This window comes from Eurosta solidaginis, chromosome 4 (assembly GCF_040869045.1).
Source record: "Eurosta solidaginis isolate ZX-2024a chromosome 4, ASM4086904v1, whole genome shotgun sequence".
In the NCBI taxonomy this organism is placed as follows: Eukaryota; Metazoa; Arthropoda; class Insecta; order Diptera; family Tephritidae; genus Eurosta; species Eurosta solidaginis.
Window position 1 is genome coordinate 268692430 of NC_090322.1, and position 26098 is coordinate 268718527.

Below are 26098 nucleotides of genomic sequence, written 5' to 3' on the forward strand. Positions count from 1 at the left end.
GGCATACTTTTCAATTGCATAAAACTTGCAATTAATTTTCGAAACGCATTTTGATTCTTTCAAAAAGGTTGCAGCTTATAGGAATTTACAGAAGTTGCTGAAAACATTCCAAAATTTAAATAAAGTAATCCATTTTTGTGAATACTTTAGTTTAGATCACCGAGACCAGATGGTATATTCCCTGCCATGCTACAAATATCGAATAGTGCAATCGTGGAATGACTTGAAATCAATATCCGACGAGTTCATAAGACTGAATCATGCACCGCACTCTTGAAGAACTGCTCGTAGCGTTTTCCTACCAAAGGCGGGGAATATTAGTCATATGTATCGCAAAGACTACAGAGAAGCTGACAGATGTGTAAATAATAGGGGTGGGACTATTCGAATAAAAATTATTCGAATAATAAACCCTTTTATTCGCCAGGTTCTCGTAATTCGAATAATATTTATTCGAACTTTTTATTCGTTTATTCGCTTACATTTATTCGAATTCCTTTCCTTATTATTCGAATAGCGCGTACCGAACTATTCGAATAGTAAAATCGTATATGTACATCTGCATACTCATATGTATGTTCAAGCGATGTGCGTAAGATAACCAAGATTTTTTTAAATTTTACTATTCGTTCGGACGCACTATTCGAATAGTGCGGTACGCGCTACTCGAATAATAAGGAAAAGAATTCGAATAAATGTAAGCGAATGAACGTTCCAAATTAATTGAAGGAGTAGGATATGCGGTATACTGCGCAGATCCGGAAATAAATAAATCCTACAAGCTGCAAGATCACTGCAGCATTATTCAGGTGGAAGTAGTTAGCATGACTAAAGCAGTAGAAACACTGAAGGAAAATAGCTTAAACTGCAGCCGGAACAATTTTTACATTGACAGCCAAACAGCAATTAAGGCTACAACTTCTTAGCACAATATCTAAAAGTGTGTTAGAGTTGTGGGTCTGGGCATATGAGAATAGATGGAAATGAAAAATCGAAGGGGGCATCGCTCGAAGCTTGTAACGGAGACGTTGCAATGAGGTTGGGAGAGATTAAAAAAAGCAGAGAGCTGCACATAATAAACCAAGCAGGAAAGACGTAAAACCGAGCGCGGGGCTGCAAAATGTCGAAGATCATGTGCAGGTCTTACAACCTTATACTAACATTTACTCTTATCATTGAAAAGAGGGAGCTGTAGGCTCATGATGGATATTTTGACTGGACACTGCCTTCTGGCGTCACATGCCTTTAAATTAGACTTGGTCAGTGATAGCATTTGTAGGAAGTGCGGGTTGGAGGAGGAAACGATCGAGCACAATCTGTGCGCGTGACATGCGCTTTCCAAACAGATGCTCCAGCTACTAGGAGTGATATAGCTGTCAGATCTAGAAGCAGCAAGTGGCAAAGTTCCTATAAAGCTTCTTGTATTTACCAAGAAGACTGAGTTATTTTTTAATCTAGGTCCAGGTTTCTGATAGGGTTTTCAGTTGGTCGTTAAGAAACTTCTAGTAACCCTATGGACTCAGCCAGTTCAACCTAACCTAACAAGGGCCACTTTTAAACTACTTAGAAGTTGCAATTCGTCGGCCAGAATTTAAATGAGCTACTAAACTGCATTATCTTTTTTTATTTTAAATTGTTCAGAATTGTTTGGAAACGCTTTTGAACTTTTATTAAGTACAAAGTATAGAAGTCAGATTTATGCTATATGAGCTAAGATTTCGATAAGAAAAATTTTAGGGTTTGAAAGGGTATTCAATAAATGTTCAGGTATAGCGGTGCGAAATGTACGAACTAACCGTGGATAGGGATATTAGTAGTATCGATTCATCCCTATCAATTAGGCAAATAAAGCTTCACCTGTGTTTGCTTTTACATAGCTTAGTGTATTTCATATATGTTAATTGTATCGTACAAACTTCAGTCACTCAACTTTTTGCACACACATTTATCATCACCAGAGGTCGGATTCGTATGCAAATGCATATTTTTGTTTGAGATCGTAGAACAAGGTACAAATTCGTTATGTGTGAGAAAGGTTAATATATATGATATATACATATCAGGGATAGCTCTGGCATATTTGCACATTTAAATATCTGGTGCATATTTCATGAATATTTTTGCATGTTTTTTTACATTAAGAATGGATACAACGATTTTACTAAGAACTAGTTTAGCTTCGTGCCCCGTGATAACTCTGTAAACTATTTAAAGTTACTCTGTGAAGTTTGCTTTCATTCAAAAGTTTTATACGACTTTCAGTTATGAATAATTATGTATGATATGAGTGGTGTTGTGTTAATGACAATTGTTATCGAGGAGTTATCGGATTGTAATCAGCATTATCGATGTTTTATCGGTTTGTTATATATAGCAACGTTGTTGACGACACATAGGTTTGTTATTAAACAGATACCAAAAATAGTTCATGATGTCAATAAAGCATCGATTACCCCTCGATAACAAGATAAGACCAAATACAACCCGATGACTCGACAATAACAATTCAATTACAAAGCGATAAGTTGATGAAAGTGTCGCTATCGATAACAAACGGATAACTCGACGATATAGAAATTAAACTGAAATGGTCCTAAACTATTGCCGACGTAGTTCTGATAAAGTTCCAAAGCGTTTACGAAAGCGTTTACGAAATCCTTACTAGTTTCTACATCATTACGAAAAGGTTTCGAATTTGATACAGAATGATACCAAAGTCATTCGAAAATATTTACGAGACTGCAAACTTCTTCGCTCAATTCTTTCACACTAATTACTCTGCTGTGGTTGATTCACCTACAAATTATCCGTATGAGCTCCATTCTAGTAACTTAATATATGCCCCATATTTGTTGCCTGAAGATGTTCTACTACATCTAAAGACCCTAAAAGAATCCTTCAAATACGGTCCCGATTAGATCCCAACATGTTTTCTTAAAAAATGTGCGGAAAATTTACCAGCTCCTTACTGATCTCTTTAACCTCTCTTTAAAAAATGGCATTTTCCCGACGGCTTGGAAGGAATCTTTTCTTATCCCACTCCATAAAAAAGGAAGCAAGTCGTCTATTGAAAACTATCGTGGAATAGCAAAGATCTCCGCTATCCCTAAGCTTTTCGAAGCAATCGTTACTAATCACCTTACATTTTCGATTTCTACATTGATAGATAGTTCTCAGCATGGCTTTTATAGAGCCAAATCAACCACAACCAATTTGCTTGAATTTACAACTCACGTCTTTAATGGGTTTAGAAACAATCATCATACCGACGTTATATACACTGATTTCAGCAAAGCGTTGGACAAAGTACGCCACTCATTACTTGTTTATAAACTCGAATTGCTTGGTTTTCAACCTGGCTTAACTCGCTGGATCTCCTCCTATCTTTGCGGTAGAACTCAAAGAGTCATTTTTAAAAATGTAAACTAGTGTACTTAACGCAGTTGACAGCGTAGGAAGCAAATAGGCATACATGTTAAGCTATCTTCTCATACAAAATTTATTTTTTTCGAGAAACATTGTATTATTTTTAAAATACGCCATCAATAAAGAAAACAAAAAAGAAAAAAAAAACATTTGTTCGAATGTCATCGATGTTCCCTCCGGTGTGCCTCAGGGCAGCCATCTCGGTCCTATTCTGTTTTTGATCTTTATAAACGATGTTTCCACAACTATAAAATATTCTAAAATTTTAATGTATGCCGACGACGTAAAACTTTTTAAGCGTCGGTTGAAGAACGTTCTGTACTCCAGACGGATTTAAATCGTTTAGTTACTTGGTGTAATGCGAATTTTATGCCTCTCAACATAGAAAAATGTAAATCCAATCCCCGATTATTAAAAATCATACAAACAGACAAAATTGGTTAATTCGTTGTAGTTCTATAAATAGAACGAAAACAGCAACAAAACCAAAGTTTCTTTGAAAACCGCCGTACCAAGCATAGCTTTAACACATAATTGCATACGAAGTATGCAATGTGTAAAAGATTAAAATATGCAAAAAGAAGGCAATTGGGAAAGACTTCACAACAGGCATGACGTAGCTGAATGCGTTTACAACCATTTCAACTATCGTAGGGGTGCGACTTCGACTCCCACTCCCGGGAGAAAAGGCTTTGAAAGATTTACAAGGTATAATCGAAACAGCTGTCGCCTTGTCCGTCCTGATGTCACGTTGTTTAAATTTTTCCCAAATTATTAAATAAATTATAAAATTAAAAAAAAATTGCTTCAAATAAATGTTTTCATACATTTAAAAAAAGCAATATGGGCAATCCCCGATTATTAAAAATCATACAAAAGACAAAATTGGTTAATTCGTTGTAGTTCTATAAATAGAACGAAAACAGCAACAAAATCAAAGTTTCTTTGAAAACCGCCGTACCAAGCATAGATTTAACACATAATTGCATACGAAGTATGCAATGTGTAAAAGATTAAAATATGCAAAAAGAAGGCAATTGGGAAAGACTTCACAACAGGCATGACGTAGCTGAATGCGTTTACAACCATTTCAACTATCGTAGGGGTGCGAGTTCGACTCCCACTCCCGGGAGAAAAGGCTTTGAAGAGATTTACAAGGTATAATCGAAACAGCTGTCGCCTTGTCCGTCCTGATGTCACGTTGTTTAAATTTTTCCCAAATTATTAAATAAATTATAAAATTAAAAAAAAAATTGCTTCAAATAAATGTTTTCATACATTTAAAAAAAGCAATATGGGCAATCCCCGATTATTAAAAATCATACAAACAGACAAAATTGGTTAATTCGTTGTAGTTCTATAAATAGAACGAAAACAGCAACAAAACCAAAGTTTCTTTGAAAACCGCCGTACCAAGCATAGCTTTAACACATAAATTGCATACGAAGTATGCAATGTGTAAAAGATTAAAATATGCAAAAAGAAGGCAATTGGGAAAGACTTCACAACAGGCATGACGTAGCTGAATGCGTTTACAACCATTTCAACTATCGTAGGGGTGCGAGTTCGACTCCCACTCCCGGGAGAAAAGGCTTTGAAGAGATTTACAAGGTATAATCGAAACAGCTGTCGCCTTGTCCGTCCTGATGTCACGTTGTTTAAATTTTTCCCAAATTATTAAATAAATTATAAAATTAAAAAAAAAATTGCTTCAAATAAATGTTTTCATACATTTAAAAAAAGCAATATGGGCAATCCCCGATTATTAAAAATCATACGTAAATCCATGTGTTTTTCACGTGGGAACATACAACCAGCTTCCTACACAATTAATGGCCAAACTCTGGAAAGTGTTGATGTTTTTGTCGACTTGGGAGTTACAATGAATTGCAAACTTAGTTTCAACCCTCATATTAATGCCACAGTCAATAAAGCGAGAGGAGTTTTAGCATTTGTGAAAAGATGGGCAAAAGAATTTAGTGATACTTACGTTACAAAAACCCTTTTTACATCATTGGTGAGGCCGATATTAGAATATGGATCGATAATTTGGAATCCGCGTTATCAAGTTCATGTGGATAGACTCGAATCAATTCAAAAACAGTTTTTACTTTTCGCCTTGAGAAATATTTAATGGGACTCTCCGTATAATCTTCCTCCCTACATTAATCGATTAAAACTAATAAATCTTCCTACCCTTGCAAGTCGTAGAGAAATGCTAGGTGTACTATTTATGGCTAGACTTTTAAATGGATCGATTTCAAACCCATTTCTTTTGAACGAAGTAAACTTGAATGTTCCATGCCGAGCTTCAAGGCATTATAAACCTATAATTCTTAAACAATGCAGAAGCAATTTCCAACTACACGAAAAAAAAAGTACGAAATTATTCCGAATATATTCCCAACTAAGGCATCGAGTTCCGAAAATCTCGATCCCTAATCCCGGTATTCCCGAGCCACTTTTCCATCCCGAAATCCTGGGATTATGTTGGTTAAAAAACTACCTTTTTTAGATGTTACAAATCTCAATTATCTGATTTCAAAGAAAAAAGATATTTTTGTATCCGGTGTATCCGGTGGATCTCGTGGTGTACATTTATAAACGGTGTATATTATGCTATCAGCCTTTCATACGATCCGTAAGATGCTCTAATATGTTTAGGGCATTTTTTAAAATGAAGTGTTTTCATATGTAACACATGTTCAACGCAAATCATTTATTTATGTTTAAAACGAAACTAATTTTTTGTTTGTTTACAAAACTTGTATTAAATTGTTTTTAAAACATTAGACTGACTTGTTTTTGTTTAACTACTCATATGTGCATGTTTTACATGATTATTTTTTAATTTTTTAATTCAAAATTAACAGTCTCTGGATAATTCCGAAATATACCGGTATCCCAGGATTGCAAAAGATCTTCGAGACTCGATGCCTTATGCCTAACTGGGCCTTGAGGTGGACAACATTCTGAAAAGACCCTATACGAATCCCGACGAACACCATAATATAGTGCAGACACCCTTTTGAAAATTTCTATAAGCTTGTGAATGAACAGATTTCCTCTTCATTTTCCAGAAATAGTTTAGCAAATTTTTTTGAAGACATAAATTTTACATACATATATCAATTTGCATATCATTCATCATGCAAATCCGAGCTCTGATAATCGCCTAACACACACCATGAAAAAAACTTAAACAAATTTCCTTAATAACATTTATTAAATTTTCAAAAATACTTTTATTTCTTCTCTAATTCTATCTCTTCTCTATTTCTTCTCTTCTTGCTCGATCGAATTCAATGTGTGCAAAACAAAAACAAAAACGAATACACTTATCATTTAACAAAATTACATCAATTCATTCACACTCTTAAATTCTCATAAAAAAATTTGTTTATCGCCGGCCTATATAATTCGCAGATGGTTGGGAGAGCATAGAATTAATACCGAATATAATATTAAATCCTGGTTTCTGTGAATCTGAAGGAAAGGAACCGGTGCAGCAACACACACGAACTATTATCTTCGGTGAGGACGACGACAGTGATGGTTACGGAAGCGAAGAATCCGATCATGAACCAACGATGGAGAAGTTCAAACGAAAAGTATCTGTATTCTTTACGGGGCCGACAATAAGACGGATTTGAGTTAAATCGGATGTACTACGACGCTATGACGAATGCGGCAGAAAGGAAGGCCGCCATTTTAAAGGCGTTATTACACCTTTCTCTGGTTCTTGTGCTTTTTTTATGCTCTTATAAAAAAAAAATATACATACATCATAACTACATTATACAGTTCGTTACATTTTTTAAGAAAGGTTTGTTTGCAAAACCTCTTTATTTGTACTTTTTAGCTTTTGTTTCCTAGACTGACTGCTATATACAACTCGTTTATACTACAACAACAAACAATTATAGTTTAGTAAAAAAAAAAATAACTACCGCCTGTAGTGGAATTCAATCACCTTTTTAACGATTTTCGTGATCGGTATATTGTGAATCGATAACAATATTGAATTCGGTATTCAGTAGAAATTTTTTATTGATGTTCGTTATATTTTGATCAGCTATTGTCGCTAAATCATACGAGATAATTTTAAGATTGTCAACAGCATTAGCTGGAGTTCTATTATTCTTCCATTTAAGTCCATTTCCTTAAAATTTAAGGATAATTATTTCATGTGGGACTTTGCTGAACAACGCTGTCCATGTAACAAAATTTCTTATCAATAAAAATTGTGTTTGCTGAACGCTCCTATTACTTCGCTGTTTCTTTAAAAATCGGCTTATGGCTTAAGCAAATAAAATACGTCACTTACTTCGCGGACAAGGGAGAAACTGACAGCAGATCGGTTTTAATAATAAAGGCCAGATACGCTGCGTAGCAGTCGTCACATCCGTTATACTTTGGAAATTTTCTACTTTTGAATTTGATATTGGGCGCTTTCAGGAAACGCAAATGTTGAGCAGTCGTTGAAGGATAACTTTCTGAATATACCGTTGAAACGGTTGGAATTTAACATCAAATTACTGAGCAGAAATATTTTTCGCTACATTTGCTCATCGAGTTTTTTCGTCTGTCCGGCAATCCTTTGACATTTTAAAGTGTTGGTTATGAATAAAATGTGTCCTCTTAATATAACGGTGTAAAAACTAATTTAGGAAGTAATTTTCCTTAAAATTTAAGGATAGTTATCCAATTGACAGTTGACTCAGCTCGCCGTTCATAAAACAAAAGTTCTATCACTCCTCTGACTTAACATGTTTTCGACGTATCAATAAAAATATTGTGCTCTGAAATCGCCAATTATGTTTAACAATATATTCACCCTTATCGCGAAGTTCACACGGAAAATTGTTCGCCTTCACTTTTTTGTTCGGGTGAACTTTTTCCGCCTATCGGCAATTTCGGGCGAACAAAAGTTCACTTCCAAACAGCTGATGCTCTATTGTGAATTAGCAGTGAACAAATAATTTACTTGCAATTTTGTAAATTTTGTAAACAAGCAAATATTTCGTTGAAAGGCAGCAAAAATAGAGATATAAAATGTATAAAAAAATGTTTATTATTGCACTTAGGTTGGTGTTGATTGAGCACGAGGAGAATATACATAAATGTGAAAGCGATTCGGAGGCAATTAAGGGACTGCTTTAACCCTTTGGAGCTAAGTGATCCACTGTAAGTTATTTTCAGAAAAAAGTGACTTTTTTCAATTAGTTTTCGGCAATAATACAGGCTGGAGTATGTATGTAGTCATACAGGCAAGCCGGCATTCAAATACTTGCTAGATATTCTTAATAACTCCTTGCCACCATTGAAGCAAAAATTTGCAGTTCCAACAATTGTAAAGTTGAACCCATGTCTTCGTTTTTTCGCAGAGGGAGGACATCAAAAAGGCGTTGGAAAGGACCATGAGGTGGGTCTTAGCCAATCTTGATTCAGTGAGGTACTTTCAGAGGTGCTGAACATTTTGGAACCGTTGCTTTGTCCACAATGGATAACTTGGGCGTCTTTAAAAGAGCAACGTCAAACTGCACACGATTTTTATACAAAGTTCGGAATACTAGGAGTTGTAGGATGTTAGGCCCGCCTCCTGCCCCCTTCGCATAAATTGCATTTTTAAACGCCTTTCGTACAAATCTCTTTTGTCATTCCATACCAAGAAAAAGATACGTTGTCATAAAAAAAGAATTTAAATACTTAGCAATAAAGGAATTTTACTTTTTTCCACTCAGCTTCACTCTTAACAGGTGGACCGATGATATTTAAACATAAAGTAAGCTGCTCCGGCACTTTTTCCCGATCATCTTGTCAAGCAGTACTTATTGATTTACTCCTAATAATAAAAGCACATATAACTATAATATCAAATTTCTAAACAAAAAATTACTTATGTGCATATTCACCCTTATCGGGAAGTTCACGCGGAAAAGTGTTCGCCTTCACTTCTTTTGTTCGGGTGAACTTTTTCCGCCTATCGGCAATTTCGGGCGAACAAAAGTTCACTTCGAAACAGCTGATGCTCTATTGCGAATTGGTAGTGAACAAATAATTTACATACAATTGTGTAAATTTTGTAACCAAGCATATATTTCCTTAAAATACAACAAAAATATAAATAAAAAATTTATAAAATAATGTTTAGTATTGCACTTAGGTTGGTATTGATTGAGCACCAGGCAAATATATATGTGAAAGCGATTCGGAGGCAATTAAGGGACAGTTCTAACCCTTTGGAGCTAAATGATTCACTGTAAGCTAAAAATTACTATTTTCAGCACTTTTGAATTAGCCTTTTTCAATTAGCCTTCGCCAATATTACAGGCTAAACAAGCTGGCATTCTAATATTTGCTAGTTATTCTTACCAACTCCTTGCCACCATTGAAGCAAAAATTTGGAGTTCCACCAATTGTAAAGTTGGGTAAATGTCTTCGTTTTTTTCGCATAGGGAAAACGCGTTGGAAAGAACCATGAAGTGGGTCTTAGGTAATCTTGTTTCAATGAGGTGATCAACATTTTGGAACCGTTGCTATGTCCACAATGGATAACTTGGCCGACTGATACGTTGTGAAAAACTAGAATTTACATACTTAGCAACACAGGAATTTCACTTTTCCGATTGTGCATTATTTATTGATTTATTTCTAATAATAAAAGTACATATAATTATAAGAGTATCAAATTTCAAAACAAAAAATTAATTACATTTTGTTTTCCTCTCGTTCGCCTGTAAAATATAAGTGAACAAATTTTGGTTTCCCCGCTGTTCATTTCGCCCGAACAAAGAGTTGCCGATAAGGTGAAATCTTTTTCGAACATGAAAAATTGTTTCGCCACCCTCTGCGATAGGGTGAACAAAAACTGTGAATATTTTTGGGTGAAAATAAAACTCGCGATAAGGGTGATTGTTTTTCTCTCGTTCGCCTGTAAAATATAAGTGAATAAATTTGGGTTTCCCCGCTATTCATTTCGCCCGAACAAAGCGTTGCCGATAAGGTGAAATCTTTTTCGAACACGAAAAATTGTTTCGCCACCCTCTGGGTGAACAAAAACTGAATATTTTCGGGTGAAAATAAAACTCGCGATAAGGGTGATTATGTATTCAATAATCTAATGTACCTAAATTTGAATTTTTGTCTTGTCACACTTATTCTGCTACAATTGTATAGCTGGCTTTTTGTGATTTTGAATTCAAAAGTCATTGCGAGCTTAATACATTAGCAATATAGGATTATTACATATATGTATGTACATATGTATTTAACTGATATCTGTCGCCATTCGGAACAAGCTCTCAACCGGCATGTAGGTTCACACATAAGTAATTCTTATCTAATATTCTCATGTAGATAAATAAACTTGAATCATAAAAAAGGTTGGCAAATAACAATTTTCAATATAAATGCACTAAAAAATTTCTATGCAGAAATTGTTCGACAAAACCGTCAATTGATCAAGTGAAAGAAATTGGAATTTAATTGCGGTGCAGATTTTTTAAAATTACGACTCTTTCCTCAAATTTTTTTATTTATTTATAATTTTATTTAATGAAAAACTGTTTACACGAAAATTTGTAAGTGGCATTCGGTGAAAAATTTTGTGATCCAGTATAGTTAAAGTATTTAGTGAAAAATGAATGAGGTTTAATGAATGCCTACATACATATGTATATATGTATGTACTAGAAAAATAAAAGTTATTGTAGTTTTAAGAGAAAAAAATTAAGCGAGCTTTTGTTACGAATAAAATTTTGTAAATTAACGCCTAAGCAAATTGTTAATGAAAATACAAGTACGTACACTTAGAAATACACATACAGATACATATGTAGGTATATAAGTTTATGTAGTTATTTCCAAGCAAAGCTAAATATCAAATGAATTACATATGGTACATACATGCATATACACATACATGGGCCATTATTTTGCAAATCGACCAACTTTTGAGATTTCATAATTTTGATTCGGCTCAGAGTTTTTTTTAAGTTGTTCGCACGAAATAAGCAAATAGCTGTATCAGGATTTCCTCGAACAAATTTTTTTTTCAGAGATCTGCATGTTTCAGATTCGATGGGTAAGCAAACTTGCCCACATTCAAAATGCTATATCGTTGGTTCCACTCGTCGTATCTTATTAACTTTTGTTTTATTTTGAAGGTAACAATATTTACTTCATAACTGCGTTAAAAAAAATATTTAATTTTTTAAAATCAAAATAATGAATAAAAAATAAATTTTTTAAATAATTATTACATACTGTTTTCTCCCACGAATATTTTCGAAAAAATATATATAATATGCGATACACTTTCATCTAAAAACCCTTTTTATTTTAAGTTGGACAATTTTGTAGTTCAAAAGATATTAACTAATTTCTCACCTGAGCTCGAGCAACTTGCTGACATTTACCTGCAGCAGGTACGTGCTACAATTGTATACATATTCGTGGGGGAAAACAGTATGTAATTTTATTTTGATTTTTTTTAATTAAATATTTTTTTAACGCAGTTATAAAGTGATATTATTACCTTCAAAATACCATTAAATTAATAAGATACGACGAGCGGAACCAAAGATATAGTATTTTGAATGTGGGCAAGTTTGTCTACCCATCGAATCTGAGCACATGCAGATCTCTGAAAAAAAATTATTTGCGAAGAAATCCTGATATATGTGTTGACTTAAATTGCGAAAAGATTCCAACAAATAAATTTGGTGTCTTTTAAAAAAGTGAAAATTTTTTTTCTACATATCCGTACGATTTGTAAAATAATGACCCACATACGTAGTTATTTCCGGGGTTTGTAATATTTGAACAAAACTCTCTTCTTCGGCCTCAAAGTTTTACTGTTAGGTTTTTTCTAAAACACCGTCGCTTCTTGCCACAGGATCTCAGTTTCCGTTTGACTATCATAAGAAATCAATGGTAATAATTAAGAATTAAAGGTGTTGTGATTTATAACAATATATGACAAACTTCAAATATCCGAAATGCAAAGATCTTCGAGAAGTACCTTTGGCTGCTCGCAATATGTTGCTACTCATGATTAAAATACTATATGTCTGTTCTCCTTTGACAGCAAAGCTTTGACACTCCTGAATTTAAATATCAGGACGAAAAAGGGGAATAATTCAATCCCTTTCGGCGAAAGTTGTAACAGAAAAGTATCTTAAGCAGTAGATAATTACTAACAGTTTTTTTTTTAACGCCAGTTGGTTTTCCGAAAATTACTTTTTTTCTGCGTATTTCGTGGAATGATATAGGCAGAGTACGCTACAACCATACCACGGCGGCCGCCAGATATAGTAAAATAGTCCCAAAATGGAGATTATTGCGAAAATTGTTCACCATTTCCTGCTTTCCTTATGTTTCGTTTAAATTAAGAAAGTTGTTTATATAAACAGAAAGTAATCTTTAAAAAAAAATAGAAAGTCTGAGAAAGTATATAAACAAGTACATATTTGATAAGTACTTCAATTTGCGCAAATCCAAACAAAGCATTTTAACATCTAAATCTCCATGCAAATTGTTGCAAAACTAAACATCAACAAGATGAATAAATTCTCCGCCGTAAATCTAAGTTTCCAAGTTCATTGTGCCAGCGGAAGTATTAAATAATTTTGATTTGCCAGCAGATGAGATTAGATAGGTAGCATATAAAAGCTTTGCTTATCTATATTAAAATAAGAAACATGTTTGCAACGCATCAACAAAAATAAACTACGGTTTTTGAGGTTGCGTATTTGCCATGACGTAGCAAATGCATAGCCGTGTATAATTTTTTTGCGTTTTATGTGAAAATACTACACCAGTTTGCAAATGCAATGATGCCAGACCAATTGCCCTATTCATTGGCCAAAAGATCTGTAAAATAATACTACAGAATTATGCAGTTTAGGACTTAGCAGGCGGTTGTAAATTTTAACCTCATATTTCAACTAGTACTATATTTCATAAATTTGCAAAGAGACAACACAGTTATTAAGCCAAATTTAAAACCTATTTTATTTATTTTGACTATGACTATGCGCCATAGACTTATCCTAGAAATGTGAAAATGTAATACCTTATTTCTGTTTGTGCAGTTTGAATTAAAGCAAAGTCTCCTATCGCTATATTTAGTAAAATTTTATATAGGAAACATCCTAATATTTAATATTATACAACGAATGTGAGACTTTTGTAAATTTTTTGTATCACAATAAAATAAAATAAAAACTTGGTTCTATTTTTTGGAGATTTGGTCCTTTTTTTGACGAATTTTGGTCCCAAATTAAAATCATGGCGTGACAGCCGTGATACGGACGCTGTTGTACTCTTCCACTCTCTTCTCACCCCCTTCGCCAATGTAGCGGCAGACTTAAATTCAAGAATTGTAATGCTTGAAACTAGAGCTTACGATTTCTTCTCGAACACAAGCGAGATTTTCGCGACCCGAGAAATCGAGAACTCGACTTCTCGCGAGATTCTCGTGTCCCGAAGTGCTCGTAAATCTCGCGAGCTTCTCGACATTCTTACTTAATCGCTGTATGGACAGTATTTATACACTTGGTTTTTTTTTACTTGTGACTTTTTTGTAGATTATATTGCTTCAATGACATTTAACTCAAAACATATTTATTATACATATAATTTTATTCGCATTATTATATTTTTCAACGAAAAATTAAGAACACGGCTTTTCGCGAGAATCTCGAATCTCGAGATTCTATAATTTCTCGAGCCTTACGAGTAATTCGAGATTCTCGCGAGAAGGCGAGACTCGCGAGAAATCTCTTCTCGAACATGTTTGAGAAATCGTAAGCTCTACTTGAAACACAATGCCGAGCGACGACGATATACGCCGCGTCGGGCGATGACATTTTTCAAATTACGCCCACAATACCGGGCGAAATTGACGCTGTTTATTCAGAGTGGCTATTATTTAGAAATAAAGATGAAAACAATTAAAACTTTTTTAATTCTATGCTTTAGCACTTGACTGCTAAAACACGCCCAAAATGTTAATAGCTGTGTTAATCCGGAGGGCGAACATTAATAATATAACCCTTTAATTTAAAAAATACAGTTTACATGTATACGGCACACGTTACGTACGTTTCCATAAGCTTGCATGAGTTTAAATTTTTGACAGCTCACGTACCCGGTTAGTTGAAAACATTGATTGAAAAAAAGAAAAATTAGCAAATGTTTGTGCTAATTACCTTTCAGTTTTTACTAATATTAATCAATAGTTGGCGGTTTATTAATAATAATACCGAAACACGTCTTTCGATATCTCAACCCAATTTTTTGAACATGTTTTGGCAGTAAAATTAAGAATTATATGTAAAAAAAAAACAAAAAATTTGTTTTTGGATATTATGTTTTTTTTATACTTAAAAAAATTGAACAGCAGCAAGCCTTGGGATGTTAGTCGTCATCGCCCAGCGACGACGATAGAATTAAATCTATCGTCGCAAAATGACGTCGCGTAAATTTCGCTCTTCGCTTTCATTGTGTTCACCTTCATGTAATTACGGGCATTCTATTTTTGACGAGGCGAAGTTCGTCGCGTTTATTTCGCGGTGTCAGAGCATTGTGTTTCAAGCCTAAGGTGTAAAGAATAAACGATTAAATCCAATAACAAACTTGATAAATTTTCACAAAATCATTTATGATGGTAACATGGTGGAATAACCGATGGTAATGTTATGTTTCCGTCTGTGCTTGACAACACTTAACTTTTCGAGCGTCCCTTACGTCTTTATGCTGGTAAAATTATATTATTTTGCATGAAGAAATTTTTTTTTATACTCTGTTTATTTTTGATTATATTATAGAAGAGCTTCCAAAAGAATTTTTAAGTGGAACTGCTGGAAAAAAAGTAAATTGTTTCGCAAGACTGCCATTCGAGACATATCGGGACTAAAAATAGGTACATGAAATATATGTATGTATGTATGTACGTATGTATAAATATATATGTAATTATTGCTGTGATAATAATTCAATTGAAATAAAGCACTGTACAAGTTATACTATTAGCAAAATAAATACGATAATGCAAACGGCTCACTTTTCATTAAGGGTTCATTAAATATAATTATAATAGTTTTATACCCAGCGGGTATTATAAGGTTTTGATTGAGTTATGTCCGTCCGTTAACACAATAAATTGAGTAGAAATTGAGATATCTTTACGAAATTTTCTTTACTGGCTTATCTTGACCCAGAATAGGTCTGTACCAATAATGGTCGAAATAGAACGACAGCCACGCCTACTTTTTCGAAAAAAATGGAAAATAATGCGGCAATTGAATACCAAAGATCGAGAAAGTACCCACATTTAGAGGACGAAAATTTAAAAGTTGTTTAGGCCGTATATCAAAAGCCGATAAAGATATTTTGTTGAAAAATACTACCAACGGGACATTCATATGGCTTAGCAGCTAAAGGCATCAGAGTTTGCACTGATATGAATGTTGGAGATTCGAGTTCAACGCTCAGCTCCCGAAAAGCTAGCTGATGAAGAAGTGAAATTCAGAAACATGTCTTAGTAACCATCGCCGTTTGTAAACTTACAATTTTTCTCTAATATCAATTACAAAAACCATTGTATAAAGCAATATGAGCAAAGCTCGCTAATTAAATACATATAAAAATATTTTGTTTATTAACGATTCTTCAATAGAATTTTTTTTACACATTCTACGGTCACTCCTGGTGCACATTTTGGTCGATATCTCGAAAACGCGTTCACACATAGAACTTATTAATATTAATACCCCTTATTTGATACCCATTTCGTACAAACATTTTTTAGGGTCACCCCTGGTTCACATACTGTTCACCATCTTAGAAACGGTGTAGAAAGTAACATATGTTTCCTGGCTCAAGGTACCACCCCACTATGTTTCATTCATTCAAATCTTTACAGCCGTTCTTGAGTTACTAACAGTGTAACCAGGGCCGTAGAGAGAAAATCCGGGCCCGGGACTAAACAAATTACGGGCCCCCTATAAAAAATCCACTAATACATTTGATTAACTTGAATTAATGACGACTCATTCATGAATCATTATTGATGGATTACAGCAAAAAAAAAATTTTCCCACATCAACTAAATGATTTTTGTACTAAGAGCTGACAATAAAATTAACACAGAATATTTACTATTTATACTATTTTATTGTAATGTAGAAATAAAATTCTGTTTTAACAGCCACATATTGTTTCAAATAATCTTTTCTAGTTATTTGATAACATTTTATTACATTTCTGATAAATTTAATGATGATTATAAATTTTAATTATTCAATATAGAAGGTTCGGATATCAAAGAGCGGCTTTTCTTGCTTTTTTCGCTGGAAAATTTTTTATAATAATATCAAAATTTAACTGTCTTGCCAAACGGATTCAACACAAAGCGTGACGCGATCTATGAAAGTTTTTGATTCTTGAAAGGACGCTGAAGGAACGTTCAGCACTAGCTACAGTGACAGGTATAGTGCAAAAGATACGTTTAAAATTGTTTCCCATTGGTTCTTGATCAACTTCAAATCAGCTAATAAGGCGTCAAGATGTCGGACCTCAACATCTATGGTGGCGTCTGTAGCTTGGAGGACCACGTTTCTGTCATTAATGGTAGTCAGTATTTTGAACTAAATTGAGGACAGCAAGATACATTCGAACTTGTTGATGTACTTGAGAATGCGGTAACATCGCCGTATGCTTGCGCAGTCAAATTTAGCTTTTGTCTGAAAGACTATGAAGAGAGCTCGGTACATTTTTTTTGAGGATGTCCCTTTGTTGTAGAGTGCTGCTGAAAATAGTAAAACATTTTTGTACAACTCCGAAGAAAGTAATTTCAGTCGTACAACATTCTGCAGTATCAACACCACATAAATTGAGACTGTGGGTTGCACAGACGAGTAATCAGCATTCGAGTTTTTGTCGAGAATGTGACGTAGTGCTCCGTTGTAAGCTCCTTTCATATTGGCGCCGTTATCGTACCCTTGTGCACGACAATCTTTTGATGGTATTTCATGTTTACCTAGAGTATGGCAAATTAGATCAGCGATTTTCTGGCCAGACAATTCACGAAAGCCAAAAACCGTTCTTGAATTGTAAAATTTGTTACTTTCGAATTGAAATGGAGTTAGTGAACAATGAACGTAGTCAACGTGACTAGCATCAGGCATAGCATCAACGATAATAGCAAAATACTTGGCTTTCTTGCCTTGATCTAATTAGTTTCCCTCATGTGCTTTGCACAAATTTCTATAAACTCGTTCTGAATGTCTGGGTAAAGATAGTGAACTTGTAAACGTTTGTGCTGCTGTTGTGAAATCCTAACTTTCTCCAAATGATCTCTAAGTATCGGATCATATTGGCTTATGAGATCTTAGATGCCCAAAAAATGTCCATCGTTTCTTTCACCAAGATATATACTTTCGCCTTTGAAAGCTAGGCCTCTTTCACCCAAAAATAGTGCCCAAAATTCTATATAAAATTTCTTTCCACTTTTGAGTTTCAGTGATTAGCTGTTCGTTGATAAGTGTATCAATTGTAGCCTCCTTTGGAATTAGACTTTGTAAAGATCGCCAGTTTATCGTATAGCTTCTTCCATACCTGGAATTTCGAATATCCGGCAGGACAACAAATTTTAGGTCGATTTAAAGTATTGGTGCTTAACAGACGACACGGTAGGCAATAAAAAACATTGTTACTGGCACTCCACACCAACCAGTCACGCTCCACTTTCTTTCCATTTGGCAAGATTATGTTTAACAACGAGGTAGGCAAAGCCTCGTCATGACAATCACGTGGAAAAATAGCAGAAGACTTTTGATGACCTCGACGAATTAATTCGTTGACTTCTTCAGATCGCAAAAACTCATTATTCACGGTACCGATATAGAAGTCGAGAAGAAGAGCTATATCCTTTTTGGCTTATTTTTACTTTCGGAAGCAAAATATTTTAACTATAACAAATTCTATAATATAAAAATGAGTCGCGGAATGTGTTGCTAAGCGCAAAACTCGAGAACGGTTGGACCGATTTCGCTAACTATTCTTTTAGAATATTCCTTGAAGTACGAGGATGGTTCTTGCGGAAAAAAAATTTTTGAAGATAGCCTGAAAATTTTAAAAACTTCACTCTTTTATACTCCCATACAAAATATTCGTAAAAACTTTAATACCATACTATAAAGTTTAAGTGTTAGTGGAGAGTTTCCGGGAAGTCAAAACAATTGAGTGACGCTAGTATCGTATAAATATATTATTAATGTCAATATTTATACGATAGTAACATTGATCGAAAACAAATGATCTATGGTAAAATGTAAATTGTCTGTGGTAAAATGTCACTTGAAATATAAACGCATCTTTGCTGTGCATCTATAACATTACTAAATCTAAAAGCCACAAATTTCTATAAAATTAAAAAAGTATTGTGCGTTTGTGACTTGTTAAGTATGCCTCCTATATGACAGTGGTCAAATTCAGGCAGAAGAACCCAAAATTCAACGAATCAAATTAATTATGAAACTAATCGTATTGCCCAGAAACGTAAAGATCGCAATGAACGTGAAAGAATTGAGAGTGGGAGGCAGACAAAAGGAATAAGGGATGGGCGAGAATTATAAAAAAAATTAAGATAGAGTAAAAGAGAATGAGACAGATAGTGAAGAGCGGAAGCGAGGCTTAATTTTTAAATGTAGGCAAACCAATTTTCGAGCAGAACAAAGTCTGCGGGTTATTCTAGTATTGCAATAAATATGAACATAAAACGGATATAACCTATAAATCGTGGTTTTAAGCAAGGAAATATCTTAATTTATTTTGTTACAGTTTCCAATCTAATTTTAAGTTTCTAAAGTAAAAAAATATAAAACGCTCGGCCTAATTCTGATTGTCGAGTGTCGGTCAGGTCAACAGACCTTGTTATAAACTAACTAGTACGAATATGTAGTTATCACAGAAAACCTAGAAAATAAAATTACAAAAGCTAATTTGGTCTAACCAGATTACAGCTTTTGAGCTTTTCATCGAACGAATATCGTATCGTCAATCAGAATAAGACCGATTATAAAATATATGACTGGAAAAAACAGATATTTATACTAAGTTGTATATATGTACTATATATGTATTTGTAAGCTGATCCAAAACGAGATCTCAAAATGCCTAAGCACAGCTAAGCACGCTTTAAAGCTTCAGAGCTTTTAGGTATTTCTGTAAATGGCGCAAAATAATTGTAGTTAAATAAATTTACACAAATAAAAATAAAAACAAAAATTTTAAACATCTAAGTTTTTAATCCAATGTCAATTTACTAAGGTAAGAATTAGTAAGATTTTAAAAGTATCACACCAAAAATACTCCCGTTGTTATAATCTCTATTTTTTTATCGACCGATAATTACTAGAATGCTGTATCAGTATGGAACTTCCGACCGATCACAAATTGTCACAATATCCTCTAACGGGAGTCCAAGGAAACTTGCTGTTTCAACAGTGGTGGACCATAATGAGAGGGGTGTTAGAGGCGTTGGTTCCACAATACAATTAAAGAGATGGTTGATGTCATGTGGAGACACATTACAAGCAGGACATATGTTTTGTATGTCGGAGTTGATTCTGGATAGGTAATAGTTTAACCTGTTACAGTATCCAAAACGAAGTTGAGCTAGAGTGACTCGAGTTTCCCTGGGGAGTATGCGTTCCTCTTCCGCAAGTTTTGGGTACTGTTCTTTGAGTGCTGGATTCACTGGGCAATTCCTGGCATAAAGGTCCGACGCTTGATTGTGGAGTTCACTGGGGACCTGCTTGTGGTTTTTAGCTTCATGTGGCTGTGTTCTCAGGCGCCGCATTTCTTCATAATGCGTACGGAGATTACTTCTTAACCCCTGAACGGTGTAGGCTCAACAATCAGATGACTGTTGGGATGCCCAGATTTCTGGGTATTCAACAGGAACTGTTTGGTTGGCATTTCATTTCTCTCCCTAATGGGGAGTATTCTCGCCTCATTATGTAGATTGTGTTCTGGGGACATAAGAAGACAACCCGGGGCGGTTCCGAGGGGGGAATTTTGGCAGGACTGTAGCTTTTTCCAGTGAGTAGTCTTTAGGCTTGGCGACCATATCGGGGACGCGTAGCATGCCATCGGCTGTCCAATTGCATTGTAAGTGGTAATGAGCATTTCTTTATCTTTACGCCAAGTACTGCCAGCAAGAGATTTGAGAATTTTATTGCGGCTCTGGATTTTCGGTACAATTGCGGCTGCATGCTCACCAAAATGTAGATCCTGAACAAACGTCACACCCAAGATTTTGGGGTGTAAGACAGTCGGTAGCGTAGTGCCATTGACGTGGATGTTCAAAATGGTTGACGTTTGGGACGTCCATGTTGTAAATAAGGTCGCCGATGATTTAGTCGGTGATAATGTCAGGTTTCGCGAGGCGAAAAAATTGGAGATCAGGGAGGTAGGCATTTATTTGCAAAGCTCCTCGATCTGTGGGCCTGGGCCTGTGGCCATTATTGTGCAGTCATCTAGTGACGAAGGTAGCTTTGATATGTAGCAGTTAAACAAAAGTGGGGATAGGACACCACGCTGTGGCACCCCTTGTTTAATTCTTCTTGGTTTGGATGTTGGATTCACGACTGATGCGCCATGTTGGACGGCCATAACAGTTTAAATGGTTAAGCGCTAATTAAGTAAGTTATCCTGCATGTAAGCGTAAGATATTGGTATAGTGTACGGAATAACAAAGAATGAGAGCGTAAGTACTGTGGCGTAATGTGGGAACAAGGTACGTGGTAGAATTGATATGGGCGAAGTCACATATCCACGCAAGGTAAAAACGTCGCTATATTAAAGTTTCTGAGCGTATACATATGAACAAAATTATGCATGCAAGTGCTCCAACAGATGTATACACTGATGTTTTGTAGGAAATAAAGAGCCAGAGCTAACATGAGCAAAAAGTTATCGATATATTATTGGAAGAATATCAAACTGTTTCAGGAAACTTACAGACTTGTTATCGAAGTGTTATCAATTTGTTGTCGGCCAGCTTTGAAAAAGCTATCAATTTCGTTATCAAAAATATATCGAAGTGCTATAGAAGAGTTATCAATTTCTTATCCGATGCGAAATAGATATTGTATTGGTCACAGCGGTGTGCCCGGGAACTGTGCTGCCGATGAACTAGCGAGGAAGGGTAATGAACAGATAGAGTTAAGCCACCTGAAGAACATTGCTCACCCTCCTAATGCCTGCAAATACTGACTCACATCATTTTTTACCCAGAAGGCAAATTATAGATGGATGCTGGAACCCACATGCGAGGTGTCCAAACAAACCTAGCCTCACATAAATGAGAAGAGAACTAGGTTACCTATTAACCTCAATCGTCTCTCCTTATGTTCACTGATCGGGATACTAACAGGCCACTGTCTAATGAGCATAAACGGGGATCCCATGGGAATTCCAACCAACGATTTTAGTCGGAGCTGCAGAGATGAAAAGGAGATAGAAAGCGTCGAGCACTTCCTCTGTAGATGCTCTGCATTTCATAAGCATTTCATCGACTGCTTAGCAGAACTTGGCTCAGCAGAAATCGAAAACATTCTACGCTAAATCTAAAAGACAAATCGGTTCAAATTCTTGCACATCTAGAGGAAGGGATATAGCCAAAATAGTGGTATCACCAGGGCCGGATTAACAGGTAGGCAGAATCGGCAGTTGCCTGGTGCCCCCGAATTTAGGGGGACCACAAAAAATGAAAAAGGCTTCTAAAATTTTCTTACAAACATAAAATTGTAGAGAGTGAAAGAAAAATATAATCAGAAGTGAAAATAAATTTTACTCAAATAAATAAAACTCAATTGACCGCATTCAAAAGGCGACGACCGACCAACTAGAAGGTTCCTAAAAATGACATTTCCGACTCATTTGACAAATTGTATGAGCGTGCAAAGAAATGTATCGAAGTGCTACAGAAATAGAATTTTCGCCTCGCGATGATTTTAGGACAAAAGGTTTCCTTGAAATCATCGACAATCTTCACAGTGAAAGTATATGGAGGTTTCAGAGAGATTTGCATTTCTCATCAACTTCTCTAAGTGATGGAGACCTCCACGAAGCTATAAATAACTTAGTTATTTTTTATTCTAGAGATTTAGAAGAATTTTTCATTGAAATGAAGCAATTCCAAAGTTACGTGAGCTCCAGATACACTGATGCACAAAAAACTCAAAGTCATTTGTATGAGATTCTAATGGAAGATCAATTAGCAGCCACTTTAACCTAAACTAACCTATCGGAATGTTACCAGTTTGTTATCGGTTCCTCAATCAATAAAAAATCGATGACCCGGAAATACCAAAGCCGATTACAAACCGATTAATCGACTGTAGTTATTCGTTATCGAATAAAAGCATATAGGTTGTTACCAATAAGAAGCCGACGAAGCTCTTCTCACAAACCCCGAAAATATGCGTTTTAATTCATAAAAACAAAAATGCAACGCCTTTCTCCCCTTCTTTAAGAACGATATGTACGAAAATAACAGTTAAACTTATTAATGCATTTTCGTATTTTATTTATTTTCATTAACCTGAGAAAATACTTCAATAAATTTTGTAAAACTATGAAAACCAATTAACGAAAAGTCCATATTTTTTTTTCATATGGAGGAAAATCTAGAACATACTTCGGAAAAAATTTGTTAAAAATCAACAAGAGACTTATAGTTTGCACGTTGTCAGACTTATATTGTTTGGGTTTCAAAACTACATACTCAAAAAAAATTTTAAAATTCTCTCATTTTTATAATAAAAGCAGAAAATAATTGCTGGAAGTTATTTACAGTTTTTGCTATTATTTTCGTGTTTGCAGCTGTAAGTATGAATGTACTTATGTATATTGAAAGATATGAATATACTTAACTAAATAGCGAAATGAAATAACTTAATTGGCATTATCTACTATGTATAAACACATACATATGTAGTATCTTTGTCTAAATTGGCGTAACTTACACACATACATATACATACATATATTAAAAAAAAGTTCAACGTCTAAATTGCCTTTTCTGGCATCTTAATATGCTTCAAATTAATCTGTACACTCTGTGAAAACATTTTTATAATACCATAGTAATCATTTGAGAATACTTTCAAAAAGCTGGGTATATTTCTAGACGCAAGCTCAGAACAAAATTGTGGATACTTGCGAAATGATGGCTGCAGATCATCCCAAATTGACAACAAATCGCACTCATCACTGAAATAAAAAAAATGTATATGTATGTATTTTTTATATTATATGTTTATTTTTCATAAGCTTATTAGGTATGAAAGTTAAGGGGCAATTAAACTTCCTTAACCCTAACGCTATAGTCGTAACCATACCCATATCCATAACCATCTCCAAAGTGATTGATTAATGGTGCTTTAACCAAAGAATCTTGAAAATATAAATGAAGAAAACGCAAAAAATTACAAAATATTCCACAAAAAATAAGCCTCTTAGTCATAACGTATCCAAAACAATGAATAAAATCTACAAAAAGTTATTAAATTCCCCAACTCAAATATTTTTAGGTTATGGATATGGCGAGAAACCAAGAACCAATTGGTGCGCTATGGTATAGTTTTGGCTTTAGGGTTATGTTGTGGCACCATTAATCGATTACATTGATTTCCATAAGGTAGGTTCGATCAGCTGTTTTATCTGGTTGTGGTTTTATGGTTATAAGTTACTATTAATTGGCCCTTTAGTTAGAGCTTGAAAAACTTACCTCACTTCATTTTTGCAGTCTTGTATGGATATAATCAAGTATTGCACTTTTAATTGTGAGTATAGATTATAAATGTCAGGTGATTGCTGGCGGCTAAACACTGAATACACATGCTCTGTGCGTTCACTTTGTTATATACATATGCATTTACGAAAAAAATCAAGGAAGAAAAAATACATTCATTATGTAAGTGTAAGAAATTTAATTATGCAAACATTTGCAGAAAATTGAGAAATAAAGTTCAATTCAAGGCGCTTCACTCAAATGGAGGAAAAGTTAAATTGTGTATGTGAAGCATTCCAGTCCATTGAGTTTAGACATTTAAGCTAACTATGCTCGTTAGCAGCTAGACTGTACACCATCCGGCAGAGTATTGGACCAAACCCATTCTTTGGAAGAGATCGAGTTTTAAGAAAAACAAGGGAAGGTGTAACCGAACATTATATACTCAGCGTTAGCTTCAATTGTACATTTCATTTCAGATAAATTACTTTTCTACATAACACGTGGCACCGCCCGTTTAAAAAGAAAATGTTTCCCCTTTTTCCTCTTACAGTAAAACTTGATAAGTGAAATATCATTGATTCAAAACTATTTTTTGCTAAGATATAGCTTATTATTTTCGACTACGGCCCTTTTAAAAATATTTTATATAAAAGTGGGCGTGGTCTTTACCCGATCTCGTCCATTTTTCCTAGAAAGATTTCCTGCTATAAGGAAAATATGTGTACCCAAGTTTGTTACGATATGTAAATTTTTCTTCGAGTTATGGCTCCCGAAACATAGAAAATTGCTTAGTCATAAAAGGGGCGGTGCCACGCCCATTTTATAAAATTTGAAGTTTTTCCTATTTATTGTTATAAGTCTACTTGGGAAATGAAATATCATTGATATAAAGCTCTTTTTTGCAAAGATATAGCTTATTTTATTCGTCCACGACCCTTTTAAAAATCTTTTATATAAAAGTGGGCGTGGTCCTTAACCGATTTCGTTAATTTTTCTTCAAAGCATTCCTTATGGTAAAGGCAACCTCTCTGCCGATGTTTGTTACGATAGGTTTAACGATTTTTGATTTATGATTAATAATATTTGTAAAATTGACTTTATCACAAGTGGGCGGTGCCACGCCCATTTAAAATTTTTTTTTTTGATTTTTATCGAGGGTCTCAATATCAGTCCACACGTCAAATTTCAACATTCTAGGTGTATTATTTACTAAATAATCACGTTATTTGTGTTTTCCAAAATTTCATATATATAAAAAGTGGGCTTGGTTATCATCAGATTTCGCTCATTTTCAATACCAATCTATTCTGGGTCCAGATAAGCTCGTGTACCAAATTCGGTGAAGAAGTTGTCGTGTTAACTGACAGACGGACGGACGGACGGACGGACATGGCTCAATCAATTTTTTTTTGATACTGATGATTTTGATATATGGAAGTCTATATCTATCTCGTTTCTTTTATACCTGTACAACCAACCGTTATCCAATCAAAGCTAATATACTCTGTGTGCAAAGCACGCTGAGTATAAAAAAAAGCAAATGCTGCGTTTTGCGAAGTTAGCCGCCAAAACATAGGCATGGGCTTTCAAAGTTGAAGTTAAACCTTTCTTATTTGTTTTTTTTTTTTTATAGCATATTTCCAATTAGAGCTTTATTCGAGATTAGGCATCTGAAAGGATTTAACGTTAAATCTTCAAATTTTATCATACAAAATCACGTCATAAATCACAGCATAACTACATCGCTACGGTGCAACGAATCGCAAATATCAAGTCCGAAAGTAGTCCGAGCTATTTTCGGCCTATAAGCATCTTACCTGCGCTCTCTAAGGTGTACGAAAAGCAAACTACCATATTGGT

At 34.7% G+C, this 26098-nt stretch overlaps 2 protein-coding genes across 4 annotated transcripts in view; one reads left to right on the forward strand and one right to left on the reverse strand.

The window, feature by feature from the left end:
- The window catches only part of LOC137251450 (uncharacterized), a 152638-nt gene that overhangs the window by 88274 nt on the left and 38266 nt on the right, over positions 1–26098 (forward strand). Inside the window, exon 5 of one of the 3 annotated variants that reach the window (XM_067786046.1) lies at positions 6853–8303. The exons of the other annotated variants lie outside the window; for them this stretch is intronic. Within the exon in view, the coding sequence (XP_067642147.1) occupies positions 6853–7079 (227 nt within the window). The 3' untranslated portion in view covers positions 7080–8303. Of the gene's footprint in view, positions 1–6852; positions 8304–26098 lie in introns of those variants that run through there. 3 annotated transcript variants of the gene reach the window in all.
- Positions 23006–26098, reverse strand: part of LOC137251449 (C-mannosyltransferase dpy-19 homolog) — a 29858-nt gene continuing 26765 nt past the window's right edge. Inside the window, exons 8-9 of the mRNA XM_067786044.1 lie at positions 24233–24358; positions 23006–23715 (exon numbers count right to left, since the gene is read on the reverse strand). Of these exons, the coding sequence (XP_067642145.1) occupies positions 23511–23715; positions 24233–24358 (331 nt within the window). The 3' untranslated portion in view covers positions 23006–23510. The remainder of the gene's footprint in view (positions 23716–24232; positions 24359–26098) is intronic.